General features: G+C 47.3%; 2 protein-coding genes across 5 annotated transcripts in view; one reads left to right on the top strand and one right to left on the bottom strand.

The window, feature by feature from the left end:
- Positions 1-9864: 9864 nt before the first annotated feature.
- Positions 9865-18881, top strand: DCAF15 (DDB1 and CUL4 associated factor 15). Of its 2 annotated transcripts, XM_036742256.1 has the most exons (13): positions 9898-10029; positions 12693-12790; positions 13034-13169; positions 13444-13550; positions 13660-13799; positions 14244-14414; positions 15182-15607; positions 15712-15803; positions 15897-16025; positions 16548-16633; positions 17039-17143; positions 17222-17337; positions 18258-18881. In XM_036742256.1, the coding sequence occupies exons 1-13, from the start codon at positions 9898-9900 to the stop codon at positions 18311-18313; spliced, it is 1794 nt and encodes a 597-aa protein (XP_036598151.1). In that variant the 3' UTR covers positions 18314-18881. The 2 variants fall into 2 exon arrangements, with proteins under 2 accessions (XP_036598150.1, XP_036598151.1); XM_036742255.1 differs by having other exon boundaries at positions 9865-10029; positions 17222-18881.
- A 185-nt stretch (positions 18882-19066) lies between these two features.
- RFX1 (regulatory factor X1) overlaps positions 19067-21248 on the bottom strand; it is a 36837-nt gene continuing 34655 nt past the window's right edge. For 2 of the 3 annotated variants that reach the window (XM_036741034.1, XM_036741033.1), the window contains one exon: positions 20555-21164. In XM_036741034.1, coding sequence (XP_036596929.1) covers positions 20998-21164 — 167 coding nt within the window. In that variant the 3' untranslated portion in view covers positions 20555-20997. Of the gene's footprint in view, positions 21165-21248 lie in introns of all 3 variants that reach the window. The other variant, XM_036741032.1, reaches the window with a different exon arrangement.

The raw sequence follows: 21248 nt of genomic DNA, 5'->3' as shown, positions 1-21248 counted from the left end.
AACCTTCTACAGAAAAAGGGACATTCAGAAGCAGGGTGGGGTGTGAGGGGAAGATCATGAATTCTGTTTTGGGTACATTGAGTTTCAGATGCCTATAGGACTTCCAATTTGAGATGTTCAGTGGGCAGTTTGTGATCTGAGACTTGAGCTCAGGAGAGAGTTTAGAGCTGGATATATAAATCTGGAAGTCTTTTACACTGAGATGAGCATTGAACCCATGAGGACTGATGAAGTCACCAAGTGAGAGAGTATAGAAAAATAAAAATATGGGTCATCCAGGACAGAGCCTTGGGGTACAGCCACAGTTAGTGGGCATGAAATGGATGATGGCCAAATAAAAGAGACTGAGGAAGGGTGAGTCAGACAGGTAAAAGGAGAACTAGGAGAGAACAATCAATCAACAAATATTAAGCATCTACAATGTGTCAGGTCCTGTGCTAGGTGCCTGGGATAGAAGTATAGAGAACAAAGTAATCCCTGCTTGCAATGATCTAACACAAACAAGTACATATAAAAACATGCGGCACAAATATAAAAACAAATGAATACAAATACATATAATCGTTAAATTTGAGGTAGTTAGGGAGAGGAGCACTAGCATGTGGGGGGATCAGGAAAGGCTCTGGATACACAAGATGATGCCTGAGCTACACCTTGCAGGAAAAGAGAGACTTCACGAGACAGAAGTAAGGAGGGAATAAATTCCAAGCTTGGGGAATGGCCGGTACAAAAGGTATGGGGAAGGAAATGTGTCCTGTGTAAGGAGCAGAGAGGCCAGTTTGGCTAGCTTACAGAGTTGGGGAAGAGAGTAATAATGTACAATAAAGTTGGAAAAGTATGTTGGGGCAAGGTTGCATAGGGCTTTAAAAACTAAACAAAAGAGATTCCATTCTATCCTAGAGGTAGTAGGAAGCTACTGGAATCGGTTGAGTAGGGGAGACAGACACATGGTCAGATCTCTGCTTCAGGAAAATTACTTTGGCAACAGTAATGGAATGGAATGGTGAGCAGTGAGGCAGGGAGGCCAATAAGGAGCATATTGTAATAACCCAGGTGAGAGGTGATGAGGGTCTGAACTCAAGAAGTAACCATTGAATAAAGAAGAGTCAGATTCAAGAGATGTGGTTGAGAATTGGCAAGATTTGACAAATGATTGGATGAGGAAAAGGATGATGCTAAGATTATGATCTAAGACATTGGAAGGATGGTGATGCTTTTGCTCAAAATAGGAAAGTTTGAAAGAGGAAAAGATTTAGGGGGAAATACTGATTTCCATTTTAGACATGTCAAGTTTAAGACGTCTCTGTGGCCTCCATTTTGAAATGTCCAATTAGCAATTGGTGATCTGGGACTGAAGTTTGTAGGATACTGGACATATAGATTTAGGAGTCATCTTCATAGTAATGAGAGTTTAACCCATGGGAGCTGATGCAAGTACCAAGAGAGGGGATAGAAGGAAAAATTAAGAGGATGACAGAGCACCTATGAAAGAACTTTGGGGAACATCCACAACTGGGGAAATGGAGCGGATGATGAATCAACCAGGGACTAAGAAGGAGTGGTCAGACAGGTAGGATGATTGAGGATGCAACGTGCTAGAGAAGAAAGAAGGGTATCAAATCAGGTGCATAAGTAGAGAGGCTGGCCTTGGCAAGGAGAAGGGCTACCTCTTTGTTAAAGACCAGGGGTAAAAAAGGAGAGAGCTGGAGATTTTGTCAAGGGGCTTTGAGATGAAGAGAATAGGACAAGAAGGAACTCATGCAGAAGTATCTCAAGTTTTTCAGTAAAGTGAGAGTCAAGTTCTACAGCTGAGAGAGAGTGGGAGGAGAAAGTGTTTGACAAAGGAGGACAAAGAGTTTGACAAGAAAAGAGGTCTGGGATAGCTTTTGGAAGGAATGAGGTAGGGAATCAACAAGGCAGGAATAAAAAGACTGCCTTGCTGTACATTATTAGGACCCACTTGAGGTTGGATAACATAACTTTTTTGTAACATACCCAGTGAGAACAACTGTGAGATGTCCTCCAGTTGCATTCAGTAACTTGTAAGAGTGGAGGAATAGGATAATGGAGTGACTTGGGACCGAGGTTTAGAAAATTGAGTGGTGATAGGACAAGAGGGATTCAGTGGCATAGGACAATGTAGTGACAAAGTAGCCAATGAAATGGCTAATTATTGGACCGAAGCAGAGGGAAGCAAGTCAAGTCAGAGTTGGGATACTAGCTTGAGAAGGCGCTGAGGGCTAAAGGGAACAGAGCTCTAGAGGCAAATGAACAGGTTAAAGAGGGAGAAGAGAGAGTGTCCAGGAGGAGAAGATGGTCAGTAGTGTCAAATAATGCAGAAAAGTCAAGAAGGATGAGAATTAAAAAGGGGCCACTAGATTTGTCAATGAAAAGATCATTGGTAACATTGGAGAGAACAGTTCAGTTGAGTTACAAGGTTGGGACCCAGACTGCAAATGGTTTTGAAGAAATTTAAAGAGATTGGGAGCACTGTGTGCAAACAGCTTTTTCACAGAATTTAGCTGAGAGAGTAGAGATACAGGACAATGGCTAACGGGGACAGTAGGATCTAGTGAGATTATTTTTCAGGATGGAGGAGATTTGAACATTTTTGTAGGAAAGGAGCCAGATTTGGAAAGACTGAAAATTGGGGGAGGGGAGATGATTGTGGAGGCAACATGCTGGAAACAACAGAAAAGCATGAGATCAAAGTACTATCTGTCAAATGGGAGCTCTCTAGGAGGGGGAGGGGGGAGGAATACATGGGATACTATGGTGATATATGAAAGAGAAAACATCAAAGAGCATGGGATCAAGGGTACATACAGAGGAGGAGCTCATTATGGCATGGAGAAGGGCTACTTCATCAGAGGCTAGAATAAAGAAGGAAATAGTGGAGGATATTGCCTAGGAGCTTTGAGATAAGGAGCGGAGAAAAGAAAGCTCACAGAGAATGGCCTTGATGTGAGGTGAGGTCCTTGGCTAAGAGGATGGGGGAGAGTAGTGCCATAGGAGGCTGGAGGAGCAAAGAGAAGGTCTTGGATAGGTATTGCAATGAATGGGCTGAAGAATCAGTCAGGGAGGAGTAAAAGGATTGCTTTGCTACAAGGAGGGCTGAGTTGAGATTAGATAAAGCTGGAAAGAACTATAAACTATTAATAACCATATTTAAGAATGCTCCAATCACTAATAGAAGAAATAAAATCAAAACAACCCTGAGGTTTCACCTCACACCAAGCAAATCAGCAAAGACATCAAAAGATGGCAATTTCTAATGGTTGTGGAAAGGAAGGTGTACCAAAGCATTGTTGGTGGAGTTGTGAATTGATAACAAAAATTCTGAAAAGCAATTTGGAATTATGCGAATAAAGTGAGATAAAATGTCCATATCCTTTAACCTATAAGTTCCACTGCTAGGTATCCCTTAGACCCCAAGGAAATAATTGACAAAAAAAGGAAGACTTCATAGACATCTAAATGTTTACAGCAACACTTATTGTGGTAGCAAAAAACTGGAACAAAGCAGATGCCTATCAATTAGGTAATGGCTAAATTGTGGTATGTGAGTGTAGCGGAATGTATCGTAGTAACATGATAACTATGCTGTAAGAAATTGCAAACATTATGAATCCAGAGAACCATAGAAAGAATTGTACGAACTGATGTAGAATAGCCAGGAAAACATCATCCACAATGACCATAATAATGTAAATGGAAACAATGACAACACCAAAATCAAATCAAATGAATATTGTGAAATTGTAAAGAGCAAGCAATGGCCAAAGGCAAACGTTTAAGTTACCTCCCCGTTCTCCTCATTTGCAGAGGTAGAGATCCATGGCCAGTCAGTCAACAAACATTTATTAGGCACTTACCATGTGCCAAGCACTGTGCTAAACACTAGGGAATATGAGGAGAGGGAAACAAATACAGTCCCTGTCCTCAAGGAGCTCATATTCTATGGATATACAACATATATACAGTATAGATGGGAGATAATCTCAGAGGAGAGCGGAAACAGAGAAAGGTCTCTTGAAAATGGTGCTATTTGAAGTGAGTCTTGAAGGAAGCTAAGAAATGGAAATAAAGAGGGAGAAAATTCCAGGCATGAGGGACATCCAGTAAAACATCATGGATCACCAGATCATAAAGTACAGGGAGGAGAGTAAAGAATAAGAAGATTGTAAAGATAGGAAGGGGCAGGTTGAAAGAGGCTTTAAAAGCCCAATAGAGGATTTTGTATTTGATCTTAGCTGTGGTTGAGAGCCACTGGATTTTACTGAGTTTGGGGGTGACATGGTTAGACCATTTTCAGATCTTTTGGACAGCTGAGTAGAGAACAGACTGGAGTGGAGTGGAAAGAAGAGTATGTGTGCATGTGTATGCATGTGTGTGTGTATAATGCACATATGTGTATATGCACACATACATATGCAAACATATATACACATATATGGAATGAAGAGTGTGTGTGCATATATATATACATATATACATATATGTATGAAAGATGTTATAAAGGTAGAAATGACAAACTTTGACCACAGATTAAATATGTGAGGTGAGTGTGAGGAGTTGAGGATGAAACTGAGCATGTGAGTCCAGGTGGCTAGGAGTATGATGGTGCCCTTGACAGAAATAGGAGAGTTTGGAAAAAGATGTCATTTTGGGAAAAAGATAATGACTTCTGTTTTAGACATGTTGAATATCAGATATCTACAGGACTGTGCAGTTGGTCATATAAGACTGAAGGTCAGAAGAGAAGCTAGGACTAGATACATAGGTCTAATAATTATCTAAAATCATAAAATTATCAGAGATGATAATTGGCCATCAGGGCAATGAGATCATCATAGGTATAGAACATTGCATGGACTATCATGGAATATTTTTGAGGTGTTAATTGATTTTGATGAATTTTTTCTCTTATTCCTCTTTTTTAAAAAAGACATTTGTTATAAAAGGTTGGCTCTCAGGGAGAGGGATATAAGGGAAAATGTAAGCAGTGTTAAAAAAAAGCTATCAATAAAAATTTATTTTAAAAATTCATAGTTATAGTGGTCCCAGTCAGCACAGTTGAGTGACTCCTCTATTTCTGTTCAGTAGTATATAAGGGGGGTCAGTGGAGGCAGATGATGGGAACAAGCCAGGCTTTGGAGTTTGTCAAAGCTTGGTGGGGATAGGCCCAAGGGTATTAGGGATTCAAGGATAGAGGCCAATATAGAATTGAGTTGATTTGGCAAGAGGTTGAGATAGGGAAGCTAGGAGAATATGAATAAGGACAGGAGTAATGGCCTGGGTTAGTACTGGATGGTGAAGGGATTGGAGGTTATGGTGAGGGTGAGAGATCGGTTTAGGAGGAGTGAAATTTAGGGAGAGATAGGAATTTCAGAATCCTTGATTATGGAAGTGGAAAACTTCATGGGTGATGGAAAGATCAAAGGTGTGCCAATCCCAGGAGGTGATGAGAGTTGAGTAAATTGGGGAACTAGGAGGTTAGACTATTTAATGGAGCACTAACATGTGTGTTGAAGTCCCCTAGTATTAGGGCAGGATTTAGGGTAGAGAGGGAGATTGTGAGCCAGGCACTGAACTCACCAAATTTCTACATCGAATCCTGTGTAAGTCAAAGCCAATGTGAATGGCTTAGCACAGTGCTTGGCACATAGTAGATGCTTCATAAATGTTGATTGATCGATTGATTGAATGCATTGAGAGGGCTCTTGCAGGTAATATATGCTTTTGTAAGTAGTGCCATGACTGCCTGTAGGCTGTGTTCACCACAACTACTGTGATAGTCACTGTTTTTCTCTGGCCCTCATTTTTCTCATTTGTGAAATGAGGAGTTTGAATAAATGATCTCTTAGGTTCTTCCAGCTCTAGATCCTAGGAAATCTAAGATGCACTTATATAAAGTTGTCTTCTTCAAACAAACATCTTCTCCTTCCTGAACTTTTCTGCCATATGGCATGCCTCCAAAAATAAGGTACATCTACATTTTCATTTGGAGTAAAACTCAAGCGGAAAAAAAAATAACCTGAAGGTGATATCAAATTTCTTAAAATGGAATTTATTCACTTGTATAAGTGGGCCTGGAAGTAATCTGTGCACCATAGGAGCAGGACTACCATTGATGTCCTGTATTGATGTTGGATAATTGGGGTAGCTAAGAGGTGCAATGGATAAAAGTGTTGGGCTTGGGGTCAAGAAAGTCTGAGTGCAAATCCAGCCTCATATACTTACTAACTGTGTGACTTTGGGCAAGTCACTCAACTTCCATTTGCCTCAGTTTCCTCAACTGTAAAATGGGGATAGTAATAGCACCTCCTTTCCAGGGTTGTTGTGGGGATGAAAGGAGATAATATTTGTAAAGTGCTGTTACAATCCTGGTACATAAGAGGTGCTATATAAATGTTAGCTATCATATTCCTGTCTACACTGTGGAAATCTAGGTCATTTCTATAAGCTTCTTCAACTCCCTTCCTCAAAGGTGCATAGGCTTAGAGTTGGAAGGGACTGCAGAGACTATGTAGTCCAACCCTCTTATCTTAGAGATGAGACTGAGGCTCAGAGAAGTTAAGGAAGTGACTTGACCAAGGTTTAAAAGGTCCCAGAGCTGAGATTTGAACTCAGGTCCTCTGACCCCCAAATCCAGTATTCTTTCCTATTCACCGCAATGCCTCCCTAACTCAGTCATTCTGTGTCTTAATCCATGGACTCTTCTTCTGTTCTTACTACCTCAAAGATGGGGATCTTTCCCTTCTCTAGGCTTTCACCTGTATTATCCACAAATTCTAAAGTCTAACCTGATCTTGTCCTGCTACCTCCTACCTTGGTGTATTAGCACAGGCTAACCCCATGGCTGAAATGTACTACCTCCTCATCATGACTCATTAAAATCTTTTTCGTTCTTCAAGGATCAACTTAGGGGTCACCTAGAGGGAGCTAGATAGTACAGTGGATGGAGCTCTGGGTCTGGAGTCAGGACCATCTGAGTTAAAATCCATGGACTAAGGAGAGATCTTCTTTTGACCAAACCCCATGCAGCCATGATAGACAGCTCCCAATTGCCAGGGAGTTCTCTCATTAGTCGATATAAGCTTGTGAAAAGGGGCATATTCACATGTCATGTTCTCCCTGTCCTCACCTCCAGCTATGCTCTTAGAGGGTAAGGACTGGGTCACAGCTCATCTTTTTACCTTTTTTTTCTTTTAAACTTATTTATTTTTAGTTTACCACCTTTAGTTCCACAAGTTTTAGAGTTCCAAATTTTCTCCCCCTCCTTCTCTTCCCTCCCCACCCAAGACAGCATGTAATTTGATATAGGTTCTACATATACCTTTATATTAAACATATTTTCACCATAATCAAGTTGTAAAGAAGAATTATAACCATTGGAATGAACCACAAGAAAGAAGAAACAAAAAAATATATAAAAAAATAAAAGAGAGAGCAAATAGTTTGCTTCAATCTGCATTCATACTCTGTAATTCTTTTTCCAATTTCTTTTGGAGCTGTCTTAGAACCTTGCATTGCTGAGAGGAGCCAGGTCTGTCAAAGTTAGTCAATGTGTCTGTAATTGTGTACAATGTTCCCCTGGTTCTGCTCCCCTCACTCAGCATCAGTTCATATAGGTCATTCTGGGTTGTTATGAAGTCCGTCTGCTCTTCATTTCTTATAGCACAATAATATTCCATTACATTCACATACCACAACTTGTTTAGCCATTCCCCGATTGATGGGCATCCTCCTGATTTCCAATTCTTTGCCACCACAAAAGAGCTGCTATAAATATTTTTGTACACACGGGTCCTTTTCCCATTTGTATGATCTCTTTTGAATACAGCCGTAGAAACAGTATTGCTGGGTTGAAGGGTATGCACATTTTTGGGCATAGTTCCAAATTGCTCTCCAGAATGGTTAGATCAGTTCACAACTCCACCAACAATGCAGTAGTTTGTCCCACATCTCTAGCATTTATAATTTTCCTGTTTTGTCATGTTAGCCATCTTTTTAGCCACCTATCATCTTTTTATCTTAAAGGCCTATAAGATTTCCTCGAGCTAGAAGATGCATAGTAAATCTTATGCTATTATTATTCCAACCCATATTCTTTGGGACCTTGCTTATTCCCTCTCTTTTATCCTTCCTCTTTATTTTCCTCTTTCCATAAAGCCTAAGATTATACCTGGCTAGCCCTATCCTAAAAAAAATGCCTTTTCCTCAACTCTGCAACCTTCTGGAGTATCTCTCTTCTCCCTTTCATTGCCAGACTTCTAAAAATCATTCATACTCACTGCCTCATCTTTCTTCCACTCAGTAAATCAATCCTTAACCCTATCACTCAACTGAAAGTTTCACTCTCAAAGGTCACCAGTGATCTCCTCATCAATAACTTTTCCCAGTCTTCATCCTTCTTGACTTTTTTTTTTTGTTGTTTACAGCATTTGGCATTGGTGGCCATCCCCTCTCCTGGATACTTTTCTCCTCCCTTGCAGTGGCATACTGACCTCTTATAGTTCTATATTCTACCTCACTGGCTCTTATTCTTTCTCCTACTCCCTAAATGTGGGTGTCCCCTAGACTCTTCTCTTCTCCTAGGATTCCTCTCCTTTTCTGGGACTTCTCTCATCTTCTCTCTTGGGACTCCTCTCCTCTGCATACTCTTTTTACCGCCCGTGGCTTCAATTATCACCTCAATGCACACGGTGTCTATTTCTTCATCTCCTAAATTCCTGTCTCACAGGTACTGCCTAATGGACATTTTCACCTAGATACACTGTCCAGCACTTCAAACTCAGGATGTTATGAAGTGAATCTCTCTCTCTCTCTCTCTCTCTCTTTGCCATCACCCTGGCCTGGAGTCTCATGGCCTCTCACCTGGATTATTGTAATCCCTTCCTAGCTGTGCGTTCAGTTTCTCCTAAAACCAATCTTTCCTGCACAAGTCACCAGACCCATGTTCATAATGTCATGTCCCTCCTTTTCTCAGTACTCTCACTGACTGTAGGAATAAATTTAAACTGATGATAGTAGCATTCAAGGCCCTCTATGGCTTAGTTCCAAACTCCCTTTCCTCTTTCCCACTACTCCTCTGCACTCTCCCCACGACGTTTATTTACCTAATGGCCCCTTCAGACTGGCCCACTCACTGTACCACTCTATGTGCCCCCAAGTTTTCCCATTTCTATCTTTTGAGACTGCAGTAGCCTAAACCTGGAAGCCTTCCCCATTCTTCAAGGCCCCGCTCAGGACTCTGGAAGCCTTCCCTAAGGCTTAGATGGGGAGCAGCAGTCCTTATCCAGACTTTCTTTCATTCTCCACTGAAAGCAGGCTCTTATCTGTCTCTTCCCAGCCCATAGTAGGTACTGGGGTGGGGGTGGGGGAGAATGAATGAAAGGCTCCAGGTGGTTGCCAGGGTAACAGGACTTGAGTGTAGTCGTCAGGCACTATCTACAGACATCCCAAAGAAGTGGAGACTAGGCCCCTTCTGGACCACAGAGAGCCCTCGGTGCCAGGGCCTCTTACGGTCTCTATGGAAACCTAGCGGCCTCAAGGGGGCGTTTCGATAATGAGATTGACAAGCCCCCCTACCCATAGACTAAGAGTTGTCTGCAGGGGATCCGAGCACATTCTGCTTATTGATTGGTTAGTATCAAGGGGAAGGCGGGGTCAATGGAACTGGCAGCGCATGCGGCCTACCGAAATGCGACTGCGGCGCCAGATTTACCAATCACCATCCGGGATGGCTTTGATGGACAGGTCGAGCGGGAAGAAGCTCCGAGGTCCGACTCCCCTCCAACCGGCTCGCCGCATCCCTCGGATAGGGCCAATGAAGAGGCGGAGGGGGTGGGGCGACGGGGCCGGTTGCTCCGGAAGTGGAGGGAGGGGGTGAAAATGGCGCCCAGCTCGAAATCGGAGCGGAACAGCGGGGCCGGGAGCGGCGGCGGAGGCGGCGGAGGCCTTGGAGGGAAGCGGGCCGGAGGGCGGCGGCGGGAACATGTCCTCAAGCAGCTGGAGCGTGTCAGGGTGAGAGCTCGGCCGAAGCTCGGAGGATCGGGCGGGGGAGGGGGCTCCCGAGGGGAGAACCGGAGAGGGGAGGGCGTCCGGGGGGGAGGGGCACGGGGGGTGTGTGTGTGTGTACATTCTGGGGGGAAGGGCCTTAGAGGGGAGGACGCTGGGGGGGAGGGGGAGAAGGAAAGGATTGTGGGGAGAAGGGGTGGGGGGCTGGGCCGTGGAGAGGAAGGGGGGACGAAGGCCTTATGGGGGTCGGTGAGGCGGGTCGTGAGGGGCGAGAGCATCGGAGGTGGAGGAAAAGGTGATGAAGGAAAGCGCTTTATAGAGGAGGAAGGCCTTAGCAGATGGGAAGAGTGACAGGGAAGGGTGTGATGGAGATCTGGTAGTGGAGCAGGGGTACCGAGGAATGGGGGTGGTGGTGGGAGAGGTTAGTATGAGAGGGGGCTCTCCAGGGATGGGAGAAGAAAGGGGTGCTTCAGTGAGCCCGCCTCTGGACTGGGGGGGCAGGAGGTAGACCCTTCCAGCAAGAGTATCGGAGAAGGAAAGGAGTGATGGAGAAGAGCATGATATAGAGCAGAAGCCCTTATACCGGGCATAAAAGGGTAATGTGGAGAGGTGTTAGAGGAAGGAGAGCATAGAGGAAGAGAATATGTTCCAGAGAATAATAAAACCGTATAGTTGGTGTTAGAGATGTGGGGTGGGTGCTGTAAGTAAGGAGAAAGTCTGTTAAAGAGTAAAAAGAACCATGAAGGGGATGGGGGGGAGGGTTGAGGGAAATGGGGTGGGGGGGGCAGATTTATGGTAATCCATATGCACAGATCTCTCCCCTACTGACGAGCTTCATGAAGAAAGAACTTGTTAATTCATTTTTGTCTCTTTTAGTTTAGCCTGTCCCCAAGATTCAGTCTCTAGGCTCCTACTCACTCATATGTTCACTTGCGCTCACACATTGTTTCTGTCCCATCAGTACCTGACAAGAAAGTGAAAGCCTAGGAAACTTGGCAGTTCTATTAGTATGTTCAGGGTCCAAGCAGATCCATTCCTAGACACTTAAAAAATCCCACTGTGAGCCCAGCTGGCAGCCAGGGAAGGATCATAGGTTTAGAGCTGGAAGGGGCCTTAGAGATTATTTATCCTTTTTCAAATGAGAAAACTGATCCTTCATGACCCCATTTGGGGTTTTCTTGGCAAAGACACTAGAGTAGTTTGCCATTTCCTTTTCTAGTTCATTTGATAGATAGGAAACTGAAGCAAACAGGGTCAAGTGACTTGCCCAGGGTCACACAGCTAGTAAGTATCTGAGACCAGATTTGAACTCAGGAAGATTAGTCCTTCTTACTCCAGGCCTGGCGCTCTATTCACTGCTCTACCTGAGGCTCAGAGGGATTAAATGACTTTCCAGAAAGAGAGTCTAACCTTCAGGGGTTTACTTTGTTATTGGGGAGACAAAGGGGTGTGTGTGTGTGTATACAATGTATCTATATATATATGTCATTGAATTTTTCATGCAGTGAATGTTTCTTTAGCTTAATCTTGAAAGATAGCAAAGCAATGGTATTGAACACTGCATTTGAGGGGTGGACTGGGTGCAAGGTATTACTGTTATTGTTATTGACTTGGGTTAAAGTATAGATGGTATACTTACCAGTATTACCGCTGTTCTGAAGCTGGAAGGGATGATTCACACAAATGAAATGATCCCAAAAAATTTCCAGGAGGCTAGAATAGTGGGCCAAATTAGATGAAATTTATTAGGGGCAAATGCAAAGTCCTTTTTATTGGTTCAAAAAATCAACTTCAGTAGGCCAGTATTGAAGGACTCGTGGCTGGACAGTAGCTTATTTGAAAGACTTCTGGGGGATTTGGTGACTGTAAACTCCATATAAGTCAGGAGTGTGCAATGGCAGCCAAAAAAGCTAATTCTGGAGACCTTGACATTTCATAATCACGGAAAGGAATTGGGGATGCTTAGCCCAGAAAAGAGACTATAGAAAAGGATTTTATAGTCAAATATTTGAAGATGATATTGTGGGGAAGAAGGCATAGGTTTGTTCCATGTGGTCCCAGAGGACAGAAGTAGGAGCAGTGGGTGGGAGTTGCAGAGAGGCAAACTTAGGTTTAATGTAAGAAAATATTCTCTCACAGAGAGCTTTTCCAAATGGAAATGGGCTATCTTAGGAGAAGGTAGTTTTTCCTTTCCTGAGGGTCTTTAAGAAATGGTTCAATGACCTCATTAGGATGTTGTCAAGAGCTTTCTGATTCAGGTCTGGGTTGGATTGGATGACTGATCTCTGAGCTTCCATGATTCTGTCTATTTGGAAAGTGGGGATGGAGATGCTGTTTAGGAAGGGAGACATGAAAGCAGCAGGATATGGATAAGTGGGAATGGCAGGAGCAAAGGCTTGGAGGGAGGAAAGGCTAACTGATGTTCGAAGGACAGGTCAATTAGGCTCAGGACAATAAAGATTGAGGCAATTTGGGCTACACCTCGAAAGCTACTTCTCTGAGAGAAGAAAGTTGGGAGATGGGGTGACAGAATGACAGGGAGTCAGAGGGAGTTCACTGAGAGGAAGAGGACAGTATAGGTTTAGGAACAGGGCAGCTTTGGATGGACTCTGCCTCTGGAGTGGAGAGAAGCAGTTTGATGCCTGGCCTCCCCCTTTTCCCATCCCCAGATTAGTGGGCAGCTCTCCCCTCGACTGTTCCGTAAGCTACCACCCCGTGTCTGCGTATCCTTAAAGAGCATTGTGGATGAGGACTTCCTTTGTGCAGGGTGAGGTTGGGACAAGACTGTGTGTGTGTGTGTATGCTAGGACAGGGCAGTATGGGGTGGGTGGATGGGGGATGGGTGTCAGAATTAGGGGTGAGGCTGGGACAAGGCTGTATGTATGCTAGGATGGGGCAGTGGGGGGTGGGGGGATGGATGTCAGAATTAGGGGTGAGGTGGGGGCGAGGATGGAAGGAGGAAGAATAAGACTAGTGCTTGTCAGGTGCCAGAAAAGTACCCCCTCCACAGGCACATCTTCCTGGGTTTTTCCAAATGCGGCCGCTATGTCCTCTCCTATACGAGCAACAGTGGTGATGATGACTTCTCCTTCTATATCTACCACCTGTATTGGTGGGAATTCAACGTCCACAGCAAGCTGAAGCTGGTAGGAAGGCGGGGCTGGAGTAACCCTCTGTGGGCCTCCTCGCCACTTGCTTGTCCCTTTTCTTCCCTGGGCAAGGGGCAGTCCCATCTAGCTCTCAGTCTTTATCCTGGGCCTAGAGAAAAGAGGCCTGGGTTTGAATCTCCACTCTTCGAGTCCCTCCCCTCCTTGGGACTTGGTTTTCTTTTCTGTGAGATGAGAGGGTTGGATGAGGTGATCACAAAGGGCCTTCTATTACTAAATGCTGTTCATGGTTCCTGTGAAATCCTGCCCACAGGTGAGGCAGGTGCGGCTCTTCCAGGATGAAGAGATTTATAGTGACCTGTATCTGACTGTTTGCGAGTGGCCCAGTGACTCTTCCAAAGTCATCGTCTTTGGCTTCAAGTGAGGGCTTGCGGGGCGGAAGGACAGGGGAAGCTGGGGATCGACGTTGGGGAGGAAGGAGGAGGGGGTTGGGATTGATTTCAGCTCAGCCTGCCCCCTGCCCCCTTAGCACCCGGTCAGCCAATGGGATTCTAATGAACATGATGATGATGAGTGATGAGAACCACCGGGACATCTACATTAGCACTGTGGCAATGCCACCCAGAGACCGTTGCCCTAGCTGCCGAGATGCCAGCCTTTCCCATCCTGGTGAGTGGACCTGCGTGTGGCCCAGGCTAGGGCAGGGACCTACAGCAGTACAAGTTACACTGTGTCAGTGGGAAGTACTATTGTTAGGGTACAAAGAATACCAGGGTATTTGTGTCATAAGGGTGCAGTATAGGCATGGAAGTGTCCCAGGCATGTACCATAAGCATGCTTATGTTATGTGTGTGTGGTAGTTGTATTATGGATGTCATAGGCTGTGTGTCCTATGTACTGCCCATGCATTTGCAGGTGCTTGTTGCAGGGGTGCACTGTTTTGTTTTGGGACAGGCATATGTACTGCAGGGATGTCTTGGAGTGGGTATGTTACAGGTCCCTTTAGATGTGTTTCCTTCATGTTTGCTCCGTGGGGTACATGTGGAAATGTGTCACCAGCATGTACCATAGGCATTTGTTATAGCTCTGTGTGTATCTGTGTGTGTGTTTCAGGAGACCCTAGTGCCCATTGCCTGAGACATGGGTTCATGCTGCATACCAAGTACCAGGTGGTCTATCCCTTCCCCACCTTCCAGCCAGCCTTCCAGCTCAAAAAGGACCAGGTGGTGTTGCTCAACACCAGTTACTCCCTGGTGGCCTGTGCAGTCTCTGTCTGCTCAGCAGGTAGGCTTGTAGCCCCAAGCCTTGGCTTCAGCCCAGCTGCCTGGCCCTCCCTCGGCCACTTGTAGAACGGGAAGACACCTTAGCGGGGCACTGTGGTCAGTCCCGGTGGCTCAAAGGATTGGAGGGTTGGAAGGACTTTAGAAATCATGTAGTCCAACCTCTGTGTTTTATAAGTGGGCAAACTGAGGTTCAGAGAGGTGTTGTGACTTATGCAAGGTCCAATTACTAATAAGTAACAGAAGGATTTGATTTTGATCCAGTGTCTCTTTAGAATGATAGTTCCTAGACCCCAACCCCATTCTCTCCTGGGTAGAAAATGTCTTTCCCTTCTTTGTAGAGCCAGCTTTCTTTACCCTTCCCTACGACTAAGTGAAGGGATTAGGCATCAGAGACAATTTTTCCTCAGCGTTTCTGTTTCTTGATGCTACCTTGGAGCGCTGGATCATGAGATGTCTAGCCAGGAGGTACTTTACAGGTTATCTAATCGAATTCCCTATAGGAGAAAGAATTGAGGTCTAGAGAGGGGAAGAACCTGACCTGCTCTCATGAGGGCCATTGAATGTGGAGGTGGAAGGAGCCTTGGCTGCCATCTAGTCAGTGCTACCTTAGTCTCTTGTTTCCCATTTTACATCTAAAGGAACAGATCCCCAGAGAGAAATGACTTGCCCAGGTTCTAACCCAGAGCTCCCTGGTTTGCCTTTGTAAGTTATGAACCCCCGTGTTCTTTCCCCCCAACCTGCTTCTCTACTCAAATCCCCTTATTCTAGGTGACAGCAGTTTCTGCCAAATCCTCTATGACCGAACCACCCATCCGCCAGCCCCACCTGACCCTCCTGGGCCCCCGAGCCGAGAGGATCCCCCTGCGTCCAGAGGACCCTGCCCAGAGGCCACCCCTGCTCGCCCTCCAGAGCCCTCGCCAGCTGTTGCCAAAGCCAAGGAATTTGTGGCTGACATTTTCCGGAGGGCCAAGGAGGCAAAGGGTGGTGCCGTGGAGGAGGCCCGACAGCCCCCCTGCTTGGGGGCCTCGGGCAGCCGATGTCGCCTGCCGTGTGAGGCCCCAGCCCTGGACAGGGAGTCAGGACCCCGGGACAGTCCTCCTGACACAGTGCCCCCTGTTGCAGAGCCGGGTTATGTCAACTACACCAAGCTCCATTATGTGCTAGAGCCTGGGGACTGGGCTGAACCAGAGGATGGTGAGGAGAGGGTGCAGGTGAGGGTAGGGAAGAGTAGAGGCCCACTCCAAACCCCAAAGTCTCACCCCATCTATCATCCTGTCACCCTCTTCCACCACCTCTAGGGTTTGAAGATGACAAGATCTCCCTTCCATTTGTGGTGACTGATCTCCGGGGCAGGAATCTACGGCCTATGAGAGAGCGGGCAGTATTTCAGGTATGCAGCAGATCAGGGGTGGCGAAGGCCAACCTGGGCCAAAGAGGAACAAGCATACGTGTATGTATATCTCTGGCCCTTTGTCCATTAAAGGGCCAGTATCTGACAGTGGAGCAGCTCACGCTCGACTTTGAGTATGTCATTAATGAAGTCATACGAAATGATGCCACTTGGAGCCACCAGTTCTGCTCGTTCAGTGACTATGACATCGTCATTTTGGAGGTGTGTGCCCTCTGGGGTCGGGAGTGGGCATAGGAGACAGAAGTGGCATAGAAGGCCTTCTCACCTGACCACCTTGTATCTACTTTGTACAGGTCTTGTAAATATACATGTTGTCTTCTTAATGGGTAATGGCTTAATGGCTTCTTGAGGGTAGGGACTGATCAGTTTTTGTCTTTGTATTCTCCAGCACCTAGTATAGCAATTTCCACAGAGTAGGTGATAAATACATGCTGATTTGGAGAGGAAGGAGCACTAGACTGAGACAAAAGGACCTAGGTTTGAGTCCTGGCTCTCGTACTTTTTTAGCTGTATGATTAGGGAAATCATTCCCCTGTAAGTCTCAGTTTCTTCATCTCTAAAATGGGAATAATATTTGCTCACAACTGAGGGTTGTGAATTGAGTACTTTGTAAATCTTAAGTTGTCATAGAAATGTAAGCTGTTATTATTGGGTTCCAGCCTGTGATGCTCCAGGGCTCTGGGGCTTCTCCTCATTGTCCTCCCCTGCTCTCTCCCCTACCAGGTCTGTCCTGAAACCAACCAGGTCCTCATCAACATTGGCCTGCTGCTCCTGGCCTTCCCTTCCCCCAATGAGGAGGCCCAGCTCCGGTGAGGGAGGGGGGAGGGAAGTGCTCGCCCCTGTGTACCCCAGGCCTGCCACTTGACCAAGCACAGGATGATGATGCTGCCCCCTTGGCCTTTACTACAGGCCTCTTAGCTCTCCACTTGACAGCTCTGATGTTTCAGTCTGAAGAGCAGTAGATCTGGAGTGAAGAGAACCTGGGTTCAGAGCCCTTTTTTGCTATTTGGTAGCTGGGGGATCCCGGGCCTAGTGTTTCCCTTCTCAAGGTTGTAGTTTTCCCCATCTGTGAGAAGAGGGGCTTGGATGAGGGGCCTTTAAGGCTCCTTGCAGCTCAGAATCCTATGACCCTCTCATTTCCACTCTCTACCCCTTCCCCAATAGTCTAGGCCATTTTCCCTGGGCCTCAGTTTATCCTCTGTCCCGCCCTCTAGACCAAAGACCTATCATACCAGCTTGAAGGTGGCCTGGGACCTGAACACAGGCATCTTCGTTACGGTCAGCGTGGGTGATCTTACTGAGGTCAAAGGGCAGACCAGGTGAGGCCAAGGCTGATTTAGAAAGGAGGGGGTCTGTCCCACACAGAATCCAGTGTGAGCTGCTTTTTTTCCTTCCAGTGGCAGCGTCTGGAGCTCCTATCGAAAGAGTTGTGTGGACATGGTGATGAAGTGGCTAGTGCCTGAGAACAGTGGCCGTTATGTCAACAGGATGACCAATGAGGCACTGCACAAAGGTGGGGCTCAGGCAGTCTCAACGACCCAGCGTTCTCTTCCTCTGCTTGCTTGGCCTGTCGGTCTTCTTATCTGGCTTTGACTTCTGAGGACACAGAGGCCCCCACCTAAAAACCTGCCCTTCCCCTCATATAAAGGCCCTGTTCATTCAAGTATCAATCATTGATCTGTAACTGCAACACTAGGACTGTGCCTAGGACTCGTTGTCCCAACTCCAGATAGAACGGAACTAGAGAAGGCCCCAAAGCTAACGGCAGCAAAGATAGAAGTGGGGGATGGGCAGAGAGGGAGAGCTCCTGAGGACAGACTAAAGAGGAATCCAGTCTGGAAAGGGAAGACTGAGGGGGAAAAGAGATTGTGAAAGGTGAGGATGGAGTGACCTTCAATGAATCTGGTCACCAGATCCCCAAATTAATGGGGTAAGGAGCCTTATGTTTTTACACTATGAGATGATTTGAGAACAAAGGGCTGCCCTACTCCTGTGATGGGAATTAACCTTATGGGGACTTGGGACCTCCCAGAGGTGTGTCAGTGACACAAAGCAGAGATGGGTTCATAAAGGTTTGGCTACGTTGATAGTGTGTATCATATCCTTTATCCTAGAAGTAGCACTGGATTGAAATGCTGGCTCTTTTGTTTACTGTCTGACCTCGAGCATGTCATTTAACCTCTGGGCCTCAGTAGAATGGCCCCTCCAACTCTTTAAAATCCTGTGATCTTTCCTGTGTGATTTTGGCCAAGTGTCTTCTCTCTGTGCTTTAGTTTCCTCTGTCAAGTAAGGGGGTTGGATTGGATGTTCTGAGGGCCATTCCAGCTTAACTCCTTTGAGCCTATAAACAAGAGGCAGAAAGGGTGCCCAAAAGAAGTTGGGATGTACTTGTCTTGTGTGTGTGTGTATGTGTGTGTGTCCCACCCCCTCCAGGCTGCTCCCTGAAGGTCCTGGCTGACAACGAGCGGTACACATGGATTGTGCTGTGAGGAGCCCGGGGGCTATGGCACCCACTGCTCTGGACACTGACTCGATACTACCTCCTCGTTTTGGGTTGGATTTTGTTGTTACTTGGGGGCTTTTTGTTTCTCCCATCCTGTCCCCTAGTATTAGGTTGGGAGGTGGGGGGTGGGGAGGGGAGGAAAGGCTCTGGCTCTGGAAGGTCTCCCCCGCCCCTTGGAAAGTAGGGTAGGCTGGGGGAAGGTAAGGCCCCCCAGGAGCCCTGGAGCCCAGATCCCTTTTATTTATGCCTATTTAAGTGGGGGCAGGGGAGGGACCCCTGGGGATTAAGTGGCCAGGGCTACCTAGGTTGCTGCGTTCCTTGGCAAAGAAAGCCCTGTCAGCCCTGGGCACAGGGAAGAGGGCCAAGAGAAGCTTCAAGAAACTCAGCTTCTCCCCACCCCCTCCTCCCTTCCAGGCCTGGGCCTTTGGTTTCATGTATATTCTAAAAGTTTTCTTGGCTGCCAGCTGTGGATGCCAGTTCCTTGAGGAGGTCGAGTTGGCTGACCCCTCTCCCTGCCCCCCCCCCATTCATGTAATAAATGTTTTAATTTCTGAGCCTGTGTGAACTCCCTTCAGGATCATATAACTCCCCCCTCCCCCCCAATCTCATCTTTACCCTAAAGTCAGGAATGCTACTTGTGCTCTGGGTCAGAGACAAAGTGAGTAGAGTCAGGAACCAGAGCCCTGAGAAGGCTACAGGACAAAGCTGTGGAACAGACACCAGGCCTGGGGGAGTCAGCTGGTAGCCAAATAACACAGCAGAATTTATTGTGTTTTAAGAAAGACTACAAAAAGGTAGAAAACAGCTCGGGCTCTCTAACTACCACACGCTTTGACACTTTCACCACCACGGGGAAGAGGGCCTGGCTGCCCGGGCCCACGGTGGCACCAGCCACCAGCAGAGTGGGGGCCAGTCCCCTCAGCTGCTGCACTTGGAGCACACAAAATAGTGATTTTTTTTTTTATACAATAAGGTCAGGGTTTTTTTTTTTTTGTTTTTTGTTTTGCCATAAACATCTATCTCACATGTTGAAAACACTGAAAAAATTGGAACGAATAAGGCCATGATGGTTGGAAAAACCCCAACAGCTACCGACTCTGAGTGGATATCGCTCACAAATCGCACAATAGTTATGTGGTTTAGAGAGAGGGTTAGATCATTACATTACAAAAGCACAGATCTCTGGAAAACTAGAATAGCTAAGAAGGTTCCATGACAAACCAGCATAGAGGGCAGCTGTTGGGGTGTGGGGGGGATTTTTATGAGTGAGGGCTACCCAGGCCCCTGCCGCCTGCCTGCTCCAGGGGAGGCTGGCCACACTTGGAAGGAGGCACCTTGGCCTTATCTCCCAGAGCTGGGCTAGGCTGGCAGCTCTCAGGGCAGTGTCAATCTAGCACTGGTCTTTGGAAGCTAGGAGGAAACAAGGAAGCCTCTCCTGCTCATCTCCCCCCATCAGCTGTCTCTCCCCTGCCCTTGGGGAGGGAGAGGGTCCTGCCACAACTCCAGGCCTGGATGGGATGGGGCAGAGGAAGGGTACTGAGGTGGAGATACAGCCTGTGAAGGAGAGGGTCTCTCCCAAGGCTTGATGGAGGCCTGCAATGCTCCCTCACAGCAGAGGGTGCCGAATAGGGGGTCAGGGAAGGAGACTGATGGGCAGGGCCCTGACCCACAAGCCCTCACCTAAAGCAGTGCCCGGAACTGCTTTAATTGCACTTAAACCAAGAAGGGAAGTGGACTGGGGGAAGGAGGATTCTGGGTGGTGACAGGGACCTCTGCACTTTAGCAACTGCTCTTGCAAAGAGCAACGACCCCTCCCCCTACCCATACTACCTGTGTCAGAGGTGGCAGCTCAGCATCCCCTAAGCCCCAGACAGCCTGGGGTGGGGGGCAAGCCACTGTGCAAAGCCAGAGCTTGGAATCAGTTCCAGGGAGTAGGAGAGGGTGAGGGAAACCTGGGAGCCACCATGCCCACTGTAGGGAGCTGGGCAGATGGCCCCGTGGGCCAGGCTTGGCACAGCTCTGGGCCTGTGCAAGTGGCCAGGGGAAGAGATGCTCCACTCTCCCTCTTGCTCCGGGCCATGCCCACTGCCCCAGGGAGCCTGCCGCCAGCCAGGACGCTCAGTTTGTTCCTTAAGGCACGTCTTTGTCTTTTGTGTCAGTGTTTGCAGTATTGAGGAGCCAGCTCCCCTGACCCCTCCCTCCCCCCCAAAATCCTTCCAGTGCAGCCAAGTGGTTCTTGCCCTGGGATTGTGCTACCACCCACCCCCATACCCCGCAGGGGCAAACAAAGGCCACAGGAAGGGGTGGGTTTGCAGGGGTGACAGGTGCAGGGCCAATGCCTTCCCTGCTTTGAGGAGCTCTCCCGCTCCCCCCTCAGTAGCTAGGGGTGTATCCTGCCCCACCATGAGGGCCAGAGCAAAAACACACCAAGTCCCATGAGCTACAGGGAAGCCTGGAGTCTGGCTGGGACTTTGGTGTCTGTTGGGGGAAGGAGAGTAGGGGTGGAAGGTAGAAGGCTGGTGAGGCCAGGCTTCTCCTTTGCTGGAAGCCTGGGCTCATGGGATTCCCACAGCTACAAGGTGGGTTTGGGGTAGGTGGCCCCTGAAACAGCCCTTGCCCTGCCCTCTGAGGGCCAGAGTCCTGGGGAGCCCCAGCAAATAGCCAGGGCTTTTAGCTTGAGGGCAGGGCCTGCACGAAGATGCCCCGTCCATCAGTCCTTGCCAGCTTGGCAGGGGGCTCCAAGGGCTCTGAGCTGAGGGCAGTTGACTCACTGGAGTTGAGAGAGATCTCTTGGGGCAGTTCATCTTCACTCTCCTCCTCCTCTTCTTCCTCCTCATCTGGGTTCATGGAGGGGTCTGAGTTCAGGGCTTGCTCTAGGCAGGAACTCCTCCCCACTCCCACTCCATTCCACTGGGGCTGGG

Source organism: Trichosurus vulpecula, chromosome 1 (assembly GCF_011100635.1).
Source record: "Trichosurus vulpecula isolate mTriVul1 chromosome 1, mTriVul1.pri, whole genome shotgun sequence".
Taxonomy (NCBI): domain Eukaryota; kingdom Metazoa; phylum Chordata; class Mammalia; order Diprotodontia; family Phalangeridae; genus Trichosurus; species Trichosurus vulpecula.
This window is presented reverse-complemented; position numbering and strand designations above follow the sequence as displayed.